Source organism: Alligator sinensis, unplaced genomic scaffold (assembly GCF_000455745.1).
Source record: "Alligator sinensis unplaced genomic scaffold, ASM45574v1 scaffold1130_1, whole genome shotgun sequence".
NCBI classification, from domain to species: Eukaryota; Metazoa; Chordata; order Crocodylia; family Alligatoridae; genus Alligator; species Alligator sinensis.
In genome coordinates this window covers 432,855-445,356 of record NW_005842358.1, presented here as the reverse complement: position 1 = coordinate 445,356, position 12,502 = coordinate 432,855, and the positions used below count along the sequence as shown (strand labels likewise).

The following is a 12,502-nucleotide window of genomic DNA, read 5'->3' as shown; positions in this document are numbered from 1 at the left end:
CCCCCCCCCCCCCCCCCAGCTGCCCACATAGTCCCAGTGCATAGCTCCTCAGAATTAGCCCCCCAACCATGAAGGCAGTCCTGGTGGTATGTGATCCCTCCTCCCCATAGTGCATTGGCAGTGCACCACCCCTAGCCCCTCCCTCCCCCCATATGGCAACATTGATTTCTGCCAGTGGTAGAGGCCACCCTGACCTGCTGTGTGGCAGTGAGAGTGTCTGTTGCAAGGGCCTGTGGGCAGCATGCTAGCCACCAGTTGAACAGTCCTGAATTAGATGATTCTTTCTTAGAATGACAAATATCATTGTATATGATTACATAATCCCTATCAGTCTTGTTTTGGAAAGTGTTTTTTAATGCAGTGTGTACTGCACAGTAAGAAATAGACGTGAGTAGTAAATGCTTTTTTCCCTTTGCAGTTTGGACTTTGAGGAATGTGCTCACAAATTGCTGAAGATGGATTTTCCTGAGAGTCAGACTGTAAGCTTTTCCTTTTATTCCTTTTTTTCGTTCCTGTGGGAGGGGAAATTTTATAATTTGATTGTTAAACATTTAAATAAAATGTTTATTGTAGCACCTAGGATTTTGATCCTATTGTTGTCTGCCATCTGAACAAATATAAAAGAGATAAATTGCTGTTTTAGTTATAATACTTATAGTAGAGAAACAATATTATCATTATGGCAAATACCATGACAGCTGATTGTTGTGGTTTCATTTCCTTGTGTACTGATTCAGAAAGTTGGGTTCAGTTTCCCCTTTCTAGTGAGTTTGTTGACTTACCATGTGGTGTCATTCTAGTTCTAGACGCATTTATTATACTGCCATGATTCTCCGCCAGGGTTCTGGGGCACCCTAGGTTTCCACAAGATCATTTTGAAAGGTGCTGTGAAGAGTCGGGAGATGAGTACAGGCTTAGGTTCCTTCCTGCTGGGTTAGTACCCCACCTTCACTGCCCAACCCCTCTGCAAGGAAAAAGTACTGTAATCTTTTTTTAAATGGGTGCTATGCAGTTCACAAAAGTTATGGAAGAGTACCTCAGGTCAAACAAGAGGGGCTTCAGTCTAAAAAGATTGAAGACTACTGAACATTGTTTGTCAGAGATGACCAATATATGATTGTAAAGCAGATACAGTTCTGGAAACCAGAGGAATGTCTCTGAAAGAAAGACTTTGAATGTTTGGCAGTCGACTTTTTGACTTTTTCTCTTGGGTGAGAAATTTAACACAGTAACTATAAGAGCACAAATCCTACTCTGTTTTGTTGACATGCTAAGAATCAAGGTTTTATTCTTTTCATGCATTTGGTTGAGCAATATTATGTATTGTATTAAGCAATCATCTCCAGTATTGCCATTTTGCTGTAATCTTAGGGATTATGTTACCAAGCATTTGTCTGTAGTTACTGCATTTAAGAGATTTCTCATTGGTATGCTTGCAAGACAGGGACATTGCTGTTTGACTAAGATTTAAACTAGAGCCTTGAGCAGTTGACAAGATCTAAATATTCATCTAACTTCTGAAGCAGGTCTTTTATTTATTGATAAACTCATTCCTCTCCTGTCTCAATCTTCATAATCACAAATCATAGACCTTTCTTTTTGGCTCGCTATTATGCTTGTAATCTTTTGACATACTCTGATCCAAAAAATGCAAAAGCTCGTCTTTATCAATGCAATAACAATTATGGAGGGGGAAAGAAATTGGTACCCTTTCTGGAAAAACATAACTATTATAATTAGAAACTGTTTGGCCCATTGTGCTTTCATTTCTGCCACTATTTCTTTACAAAGGTATCTTTAATGAAAAGAAGAGGCTTAAGAAGGCATCTGATCCTTCTGTCTGTTTTACTTTCTGAACCATTCATTCTTTGTGTGTGAAATGATTTAAAAGTGACTAGGTGTGATCCTAGGCCCACAAAACAGTTGCTTTCAACTTTATTCATTTGTGGACCCCTAAAAAAAAATTGAATGGAGGTGCCAGATCCCTTAGGAAATTTCAAATGGAAGTGCAGACCCCTTTGTATTGTAAGTGTGGGTATTCACATACTTTTGATCATAGTCATCTTTCATGGACCCCTTATACAGCCTGCGGACCCCCAAATGCACAGGTTGAAAACCACTGCATAGAAGATTAGGATTTTCAATGAGATGTAAGGAGAATTCTGCAGGAAAAGATGTTTTTCAGGCTTAATACTTTCTCTGGATCAGATTCTACAATATGGTGTGCAGGTTGTTTCACGCCTCGGAGTTGATCGCCTCCTAGTGCAGGGATCAGCACCCCCTGGCACATATGCCAATTAGTGGTGCACAGAGATGTTTTCCCTGGCATGCCAGGCCACATGCAAGGAAATTATTTAAAAAAATGTTTTTTAAGTTGCTGCTTTGGGCTTTCCAGAGAAGCCACAGGTCCCAACGCTGGCAGGCACCAGGGGCAGAGTCAGAACACAGGCAGGGGCACCCAGCCAAGTCCTTGGAGAGAGCTGTGGATGTCTGGGACCAGGGCCTGGGCAGGTGCTGCGCAGGACTGCTGCGCTGGAGACTCCCAGCGGGTGGATGTGCCCCAGGCGCTCAGGGCAGGGTCTGGGCAGCACAAGGAGAAAGATGGTGGGTAGGGAGAGGCACTGCAGGCAGGCCGGCTCAGCCAACCCCTGGGAAGGCAGGGACTAGGCAAGAAGCAGGGGATTGTCCCAGGACTTTGCAGGATAGCAGGGAGGCTGGCAGGGATGCCTAGCAGCACCTGAGGTGGGGTTTGGCCCCACTTGCACAGCTTGCAAGGAATAGGGTGCAGCTGCCCTACCCACGAGGGGATGCCACCTGGCCAGGGCAGGACACGGGGCTCAGGGAGCTTCCGGCTCAGCCTCCTCAGCACTGACCTCATCTGACCCCAGCATTCTTTCCTGCCTAGGCAGAGGGTCGGACTCAATCTGTTGAGGTCCCTTCTGTTGGGCACAGCACAAGTGCAACAGAGCCACTCCCAGTGCAAGGGCTCCCACAGCTGTGCCCGGTGCGCACGGAGGCCAGGCCCGGACTCGGGAGCCCCCTGAGCGCACCACCCTACCCTGGCCAAGCAGCATCCGCTCACAGGCAGGGCAGCTGTACCCCATCCCCGTGGAGCTCCAGAGTCAGACCAGCATAGTTTGGCCACAGCACCTCCCCCTGCTACTTCCTGCGCTGCCCAGACTGCCCCAAGTGCCTGGCTGCAGTGTTTGGTGCCCCAGTGCTGTCCCTGCCTGGGTGGGATGGGGCGTCTGCCTGCCTGAACCCTGGCCAGGCCCACCCTCCCAGCTTTGGGCCTGGGCTTCCCCCATTCCAGGACTGTGGAGGAGTGGTAGGAGACATTGGCAGCAAGGGGCACACCCTCTCTCTCTCTCTTCTGTTTTTTTTTCTCGTTCTCCTTTTTCTTTCCCTCTGTCCTCTTTTTCTTTCTTTTCCTCTCTCTCATCATAATATGCCTAACAAAAAAGAATACACAAAAAGGTAATATATGAAGTTTTATTTATTGTCACCAGGTTTAGAATTTTTAAAAAACCTGGTATTTACCATGCAAAGTAACATTTATGATTATTAACTATATTAATATGTAATGCATCCTACCATGTAACCCCCTCTGCCCCAGTTTTGTTTTTCTGGCATGCCAGCACTCTGGCACCTTAGAAAGTAGACATAGCTATTTTTTTGGCACTCTGGCCAAAAACATTGCCTACCCCTGTCCTAGTGCTTCCCCAACCATTTCTATAGTGTTTAAAGTACCAGAATTAAACAGGTATAAATATCTATTAATCACCCGATTGGCAAGACATGATAGGCATCATCTTATAAGAAAATATTTCCAAAAAATAACTATTGTTTTTACAAACTTCAGACCCTAAAAAACAGAAGCCTTTTACATAGTCTGGTTTATAAATTTGAGTTACGTTACTAAGAGACCCTGATTTACTGAATGTGGACAGTTATGTTTGTGTTCTGTTTCTACCGCCATTGCGGGGCCTGGCACCCCTTCCCACCCATTGAAGTTTTAGGACCAGGGCTGGCTGGGCCCAGCGTGCCTTCCTCCTCCTTTTCCCTCCCCCCCAATTGCTGTATGGGGTCAGGCTGAGCCCAGTGTGCCCTCTCCCACCCACTGCCAGTGTTGCAGGGCTGGGCCCCTTCCTTCCAAGCCGGCTCCCCTTCCCCCCCACCTGGCCCACGTCCACCTGCCTCCCCTCCCCATGAATGAGGAGGAAGGGAGGGAATGGAGCACCACCACCCAGCACCCCATGCCACTACTGCATCCAGGGAGCAGGGGTGAGGCCTGAGCTGCTGGCCTCATCCCCCACTGTCCGTTCCATCACCTCTGTCTCCTGAGAGCAGGGCAGGAGGGGCGAGGTCAGCACAGCTGGCCTTGCCCCCTGCTCCTTCCCCTCTGTCCCTGCCATCATGACAGCACCAGGGCCTGCTCTTCCACCATTCCACAGCATGCCAGGGCCTGGACCAGGCCCATCCTCCCACTCCCTCATGCTGGTGTTGTGGGTCCAACAGTGTTCCCCATCCCCTTGCGCAACCGCTGCCTCTGGCTCCTCCACAGAGCAGGGGATGGGCTGGCCTTGGGCCCCCCATCCCCTCTGTCCCTGCTGTCATGGCTACCACGTGCAGTCTGAACGCTCTTGGAAATAAAACGTTACAGACAGATGGACAGACTACGGCTTTTATAATATTAGAATTATTATTATTATAATATTTTTCTACCTTCAAGTGCAAAGTAGAAAATTGAGAACATAATTCTTACCTGTTTGGATACATAAAAGAAAACAAAACTGTGTTTTGGCTACCAAAATGCAAAATCATCAACCTAATTTCCTTGGTTAATTTGTAGCAGTTGTCTTAGCACTGCTACTCTATTTTGTGTGTTTACATGGTTCTTAGAAATTCTAAGATACTGATTGTTATATTGGATTAGATGGTAATTTCCAAATAACTGCCATAGAGCTATTTAGAAACCAGTCAAAATGCAGCACTGCTTTGGTAACTGAGTAGTGTTTGTGGATGATATTTATGAAGTGTTTCTACCTTTTTTATTATTTGCATTCAGAGAGAAAAGTGATTGAATATCACACCCTGTCTTTTGCTACCTGCTATCTGGGTAGGTCTGCAGTTGATCATACACTTTCTCAACAAATTAATGCTGTTTGTTAACTTTGGTGAAATTCAAATTAAAGCAAAGTTAGGGTTTTGTGGAGTTGTTTTTAAACAACTTTCAATTGATTATGCTCTCAGTGCCCTTTATGAAGTTGGAAATAACTTGTACATTTATTTTGTCCTTTTTTTTGCCTGGAATATTAATCTCTTTCCTTTATGAATCTCCAAGAATAAATATGGTTTCCTTTTCCTTGTAGTACTTTTATTGTATACAAGCAACATCAGCAAGAATGCATAGCTCTAGGGAATATGATGCTTTTATAGCTTCAGGACTTGCTGCATCCACCTGAGTGTAAGGCAGCCAAGGGGTGGCAGATTTTTCTGGTTATTGAAGCGATTATAGGAGCTTTTGGCATCAAGGGGATCCCCTGTGCGGTGAGAAAAATGTTAAACTTGATGCTTCCTAAGCCATTTTTACAATCAGAAGTTAGATACAGAAAAAACTTATGTGGCTGGCTTGTGTGTATTCCAATAATGCAGCTTCATTCCACACTGTACACTTGCTAGAATTTTGTCTGTCTCATTTATTTTTACAAAGCACTATTACTATTTTTTTAACTGAAAAATATGGTTAATTTTTATTTTATTTCATTTTTAATTTTCCCTCTGAAATGATTAGGGATTCTTTCCTCTAGATATGATTTTTTTTTTTTCTTTAAAATAATTAAAATATACTCGGTGTCTTGAGGATTCAGTCATTCATAATGAGAGTCTGGTTTGTTGTATAGATTTATCATCCTACTATGACTAACTGAAATCAGACATATTTAATTCAAGTACAAACAAAGCTGGACATTGTGTATATCCTAAAGCACCAAAATATAAATTAATACCAGTCAATGAAATAATTTATTTCTACAACTGTTATTTATTCAAATGGAAACATATCCAGGTTTCATAAGACTTTGTTTAAAAGTAAGTAGTTAAATTCATGATTCATCTTTCATGTATAATTATGGTGTTAAGAATATTCCCGAAGATGACACCTGTTCTTTTCACTCTCAATCACTTTGTGTCTTTGCCCTCCATGTGTGGAATTATTTTATTTTGGGAATGGTTTGTAACAGCAAAATAAGACATTGGGTTTGAGTATCTGTGAATAATCATTTGAGGAAGTTCTTACAATTTTACAGGAAATCTTTGTCCCAAATGTATCCACTTAGGTTCAGAGTTAGCCAAACTTTCCTTGCTGTAAAGAATTTCTTACTCCACAGGTATGCCAGTAATTTGCAATCCAAAACAGAAAACAGATCGGTCACACTAATCAGTCACCCTTGGAGTTAGTCGTATAAATTGGTTAGTTCTCAGGAAGTGGTTGCTAATTCTGCTTTCTTCTGTGTGACCTTCTTAGTGGCTTCTCTGCTGTTAGTGCAGAACTCAAAATTTGTAAATTATTAGCTTCAGCCTGTTCTTTTTGGTCTCTCTTTTCTTTTCTCTAAAAATTTCAACCTGCCAGTAAATTGTGCTAAGAGAGTTTACCGAACATAAACCTTTACTTTTCACATGTTTAAACTTCCAGTCTCAGGAAGATTTTGGTATCTTTGATAAAATCTCAGCGGAATAGGTTGGGTTTCCTTTTTTTCTTCTTTTTCTTTTCTTTTTCTCTTAATCAGTTTTATTTTTTGTTGAAAGAAAGTGTAGACCAGACAGAGAGAGAGAGAGAGTTGGCAGCCTTTACTTCTTTATAAAATCCTTTGAATATGCTTCAGGCCTGACCTATAGAGGACCCTTTAGATAAGAATAGTTCATTCTCTTTGTGGAGGCTGTTAACGAGTGCCAATTATAATTATCATAAAACTGATTATCAGATGCATTTGACTGAAAACATGACTCTGTTCCTTCTGGATGCCACTGGTACAGGCATCAGTTGGTGGATGCCTTCTTCACTGTCACTTAAGGCCAAACTTGAAATGGTGACCTAGAGGTCAAAAATGTAGATTTCCAGTATTTAATCACTTGAACAACCCGCTCTCTCTGTATTTGATATCTTTTAATTTTAAACTGCCATAGCTGACCTTTCTTTGTTGAAAATACTGCTGACACCAGTTCCACCAAACTAGTGGTACCTTACTAAATATTGTAAGATAGTTTGTCTTATTTTAAGAGATTAGCCTAATGTTTTGGGGAAAATATTACTGGGTATTATCAAAATGTTAAATTTTTCAGGCAGTGAAATTCTTTGTCTAATACTTAAACTATTAAACTGGATGGAGTATGATAGGACCTTGACCTGTATTACAAATAATGCCACTTGGCAAACTAGGTTGCAAGGAGGTTAGTAAAAGGAAATTTGTACTCAAGCCAAGTCTATGTAGTGTAAGAAATCATTTCATATATATATTGTTTCAGGATGGCTTGCTTAATAAAATCACCTTTCTGTCCCACGCTTACACAGTTTTGACACGGGGGGGGGGGGGGGGGGGGGGGGGAATTTAGAAATAACTATGATTGGCAATACATCAGTCATGAGAGGACATCTTTGACAGTTATGTGAAGAATATATCCTCTAGTTATCCTGGAAGTCTTCCCTGTTTTAAAAATAAATAAATAAATAAATGTTTGGCCTGACATTGTAGTTGATTTTTTTTTTTAGAAATATATTCCAGTTATTCATCAGTGGATCATTACACTGGGTTATCTTGCTACAGTAACTCCTTGACAATGAAATGCCACGTGTTTTTTTCTGAGAAAAGCAAAAGGATTACTGTTCAAATAGATAAGGGGTGAACTAAAGTATTTTAGTACCGGTTTTTGGCATTGTGTTCCCAGATTCTGAGAGGAACATTTAAAATTCTTTGCTGTTTGCCAGTCTGATTTAGAAGCAAGCATTGTGTTATCTCTCTCCCTTTCTTAACTCAAAATACATTTTTTGTTTTGCCACAATCTCAAAAGGCCTGTTTTTCTTAAAATAACTGGTCTTATGCGATCAAAATATTTGTCCTCCTTCTCTGACCCACTGTACCCCCATTTTTTCATTCTCTATCTATAACTTCTCTCTCCTGTTATGTATACATAGTCCCATTAAATATTCCCTAGACTTCATCTCCTCATCTTCCATTGTTTTGACATTCTTCCTGAAAGTGTGTTCTTTTATCTGTTATCACCTACCTTTGCAACTTGCTCTGTGTGATGGGTCTTGCAGTATGCTGGGCCTACGCTTTGTCTCTTCAGTCTTCCTATTACCATTCAGTCCGGATTCAATTTTTTTTCATCCCACTAAATATGACTTCACCACATTGCTGGAAAGTCAGAGGGTACTTATTTGTTCTTAAAGAATTATATATTTGGTGACTTCACCAATATTGATCACTTTCTCCTCCTTTTATTCTGTCATTCTGAGGAGTTAGCAACAATGTCATCCTCTTCTCAAAGTCTTATTACTTCTCACTCCTGTATTGTCAGTCAGAAGCAGCCATCTAGACAAGGGGTGCTCAATATACAACCCACAGGCCAGATCTGGCCCAAGGAGCCATGTAACCCAGCCTACAGAGATCCCCCACCCAAGTCTGAGAACATGGTGTCAGGGAGCAATATCAGCATTAATTGCTGCTACTCTGCTGCCAAATTTTCTTGCCCAGATAGCATGATACTCTGGCCTCATGCCACTCATCTGGCCCATGGGACCAAGAGATGGAACACCACTGATTAAGACTGAAACCTGTTCATTTTCATGGTTCTCTCTTGCCTTGGAGCTTCTGTACTTTTTACATGTTTAATATATAGAATAACACTGCTAACTTTTTTTCTCCTCTCCTCAACTTGAGCTTGTACATTCTGTTTCCTCTCGAATCCTTCTTATGGCTTCTTGTCTATCATTAAAACCTTCCAGATCCTTTACAGGGGCCCTGTATCTCCTTTCAGACACTCTGCTTCACGTCTTTTATGCTGACTCTGTTGTATCTACACCTGGAATCCAGATTCTTGTCTACCAAGCATTCTTCTTTTCTCCATTAAGTTCCTTCCTTCATGGCAGTTCAAATATGTGAAGGTTATTACCTGATACTAAAGCAGGGAAATTCATGGCGTGATTGATACTTTTATTCTTGAACCACCTTGTGACAGTATAATAAGCAAGATGATTCTCTGTACTCTGAGATGCCTGCAGTTCTTAAATTCATTTAAGATGAAATTTAAGCTTTAACTGGGGATTTATTTTCTATTTTTTATTTTAAGTATCTCTAGAATATTTGAATTTGTTTATTTTTCATGATGTACATTGAGCAGTGACTTCCAAAGGTATCAGAGGGATCACTTTTCAAAAGTTCAGTGTGTCAGATATCCATTGCCTCCTAGTCTGTATGCTGTACCACTAGCTGCTTTCTGTGGGAAACGGTACTAAGGCATTGTCTCATAACAGTCTGTATTTCTAAGAGGATGGTGCTTCTGTCTCAAAACTCCTATCAATTACCAGAGAAGAATATTTAAACAACATAAAATAGTTTAATGTGAGTTTGCAGTCAACCAGCCAGTTTTGTAGCTCAGATGCTAGGAAGACACACTGGCCTGATTAAAAAGTTAAAAACACATCTTTCCTGCTCAGTGCCTTTATTTGGGAGGTTTTTGCTGTCTGCATTTTTGAAGAGTGAATTTCAGCATCTGATGTTGTCCTTAATAAAGGAGGACTTGGAGATCACTGAGATAGTAGTTGTCACTTCTGTCTAGACTTCTTTCTTAACCAGGGAATTTGATTATTTGTTAGGAAGCCATATGTGCATTGAATAAGGATTTTCATAAAGTGTGTACAATATTAATAAAGCCCTCTAAGTCTCATTCAAGCTGAGGCCCAAAAGGGAAATGTTTCAATCCTTATCACAGTATACTTTTAAGAAAAAAAATAATTGTACGCTCTAAACATTTGATGAGAACACCTCTACCCCCAACCCCCCAAAAATACATTTTTACTAATCTTTGATGGGTAGGGATAGATAGAGTAGTTCAAATCGGTGTACTGTGGAAAGGACATAAGACCCAGTCTTTTGATGGGAATCATCCAGTCATGAATGCCTTTACAGAAATAGCTACGCAAAAGGTATAGAATCACACATGGTTTAGAGAGCAATTTGCTATGTTGCTGCCAGTCTGGCCATTATTTTTATATTTGAATGCATCTTTGTTTCACCTGGGCTTTGAATTAAAAAAAAAAAAAAAAAGTAATTCTGCAGGGGGACCCATAGAAAACATTTTGATAATTTCAGAATCTCATTTAGGGAGATTTATGCAAGATGGTTGAATTGGCCACAAATAAGAATGAATAATTTAATCTCAAGTTTGGTATAAGAGCTCTCTATCACTGATTTTCTCCTCCCCTCCGCTCCCCCCATTGTGGGTCAGTATGAATGCTCAGTTTTTATAAAGATGTAGTAAACACGACTCTTATGTAAAACAGAATTCTTTTCAAGTATTTACAACTGATAAGTTCTGCTAAGACCTAGATGTATTGTAATGGACAGAGACATTATACCAGGGTGTTTTAACAAGCTAATGGGCAATTTTGAAATAAAACCACTCGGTGTGCAGTAACCACTTGCTGGACCATATCACTTCTACACAACCATAAACAATGAGTACATTTGACAATGCTGCCATCAGTGTTCCCTGGTGCTGTGTAGTTTCCCACTCTACAGTGCATACGTATTGCACAGGCAGCCATTTTTCTGTTGGTTTCTGAAGCACCTTCATACTTCCTGCACTTAAGCATTACAGCTGACTTGCTTAACTTTTCCAATTCACTTGCATTGTTGGGTAAAGCATAGCTGATAAAAGGCTGTCCATGTATTTAATCTTTAATATATCTAATTAATCTTCATGTTAACATATCCATTTCTGTATTATCTAAGGAATTTTCCTATTAATTAAAGGTGAATGGGGGAGGTCACCTTTGCCTTTATTTTCGATAATTATGTAGGTAGTGGAGACAGGTGGTTGTGTTTTGGTTGGTTTTTTGAGGTTAGTTTTGCTATGGTTATTGATGGCATGACTAGGTGAAAGAAATGGATTTCATTTTTTTTGTTCATAAAATGGTGTCACTTGTGGTTATTCTGGTCTATTTTGGAAAGAAGTGCCAAGGCATGGGATGTTTCAGAAAACATTGTTCCCATTCATGAGGGTGAAGATTCTGTTGCTACAAGAAAATGCTGTAGAAAATTATAATAATTTGTTAAGATCAGGACTGAAACCTTGAGTTGGATCTTTTATCCAATTAGAATCCAATTAAGATTGCAAAACAGTAGTATGATAGCCTCTTGACCAGGTTAGAGCCAACCACTCTTTTCTTAAAGTCACTAATTTAATTCCTAGGGGCATTATACCAGTCATGCCTGGTGGTCACAGTTGCATACATTGATCACCGTGGCCAATTTATACATTTTCAAACGTCTTCAAGGAAAATGCTTTGCATAGGTCAGCCTCATTTGACCATTCTCCTCCTTTGGGACCTGTATACCACTTAATTTTAAACTTTTTGAGCTCATTAAACTACTAGAGGTTCACAGGAAATTACATTAAAGTTAAGGTTAAAATGTGTATCACTTAAATCAGCTAACTCTCCCCTCCCACAAAACGTTATTGTATGTACTTTACAGAAAAATCTGTATCTTTTGAAAACAGAAATTTAACTGTTTGGAAGTATACTTAAGATTTAATCTGTTATCCTCTACACTAAAAAATGTTTCAGTCCTTGCATATTACACCACCTGATCTTAAGCAACCTATACTTCTTATATTTACTTGTATACCACACATATGCCTTTTTCCTCGCAAATCAGCCCTCCCAAATTGGGGTGTGTGTCTTAAGTGGGGAAGCACCTTTGTTTTTGTTTGAATAGAAACAGGGAAGAACAGAAGACCGTGCTAGAGCGCACTGTCGGTGCAAGATAGCTACCACATCTCTGTGGCCCCAAAAGGAGAAGGAGCAGAGTCTTATGTTAACCTTCTCAGAGCTGCAAGAAATATTGGAAGAGCAGTATAACTAGTGCCTGAAGCAGCAACTGAGCTGGTTCGGGGCAAGTGATCAGCTGCATGTGAGATTTATGGTGTGGAAACAACACCTCACTACAGTATTTACAGGAATTGATATTTTTTTTTAAAAGGCTACACAGTAACGAAGTAACAGTCTTGCTACTGTCCTTGCAAGGGTCCAGGGCTTAGCGTGGTTGCTGATCCCCACAAAGCAGTTCCTGCTTCCTCCCCCAGGCTGTCTCCTAGGATTCCACACATGAACGTCGCATGCCTCCCGAGGCTGGGGGGGCACGATGACCGCCTGCAGGCAGCAGGGCATGGTGGCAGCAAGCAGGGAGCTTCTGCAGGCAGCCGCGGCGGTGGGGGGGGG

At 41.0% G+C, this 12,502-nt stretch overlaps 1 protein-coding gene across 3 annotated transcripts in view; it reads left to right on the top strand.

Annotated features, from left to right (window-relative positions):
* CWC22 (CWC22 spliceosome associated protein homolog) overlaps positions 1 to 12,502 on the top strand; it is a 66,284-nt gene that overhangs the window by 31,552 nt on the left and 22,230 nt on the right. For all 3 annotated transcript variants that reach the window (XM_014522480.2, XM_014522479.2, XM_014522481.2), the window contains exon 14: positions 419 to 479. In XM_014522480.2, the coding sequence (XP_014377966.1) occupies positions 419 to 479 (61 nt within the window). The remainder of the gene's footprint in view (positions 1 to 418; positions 480 to 12,502) is intronic.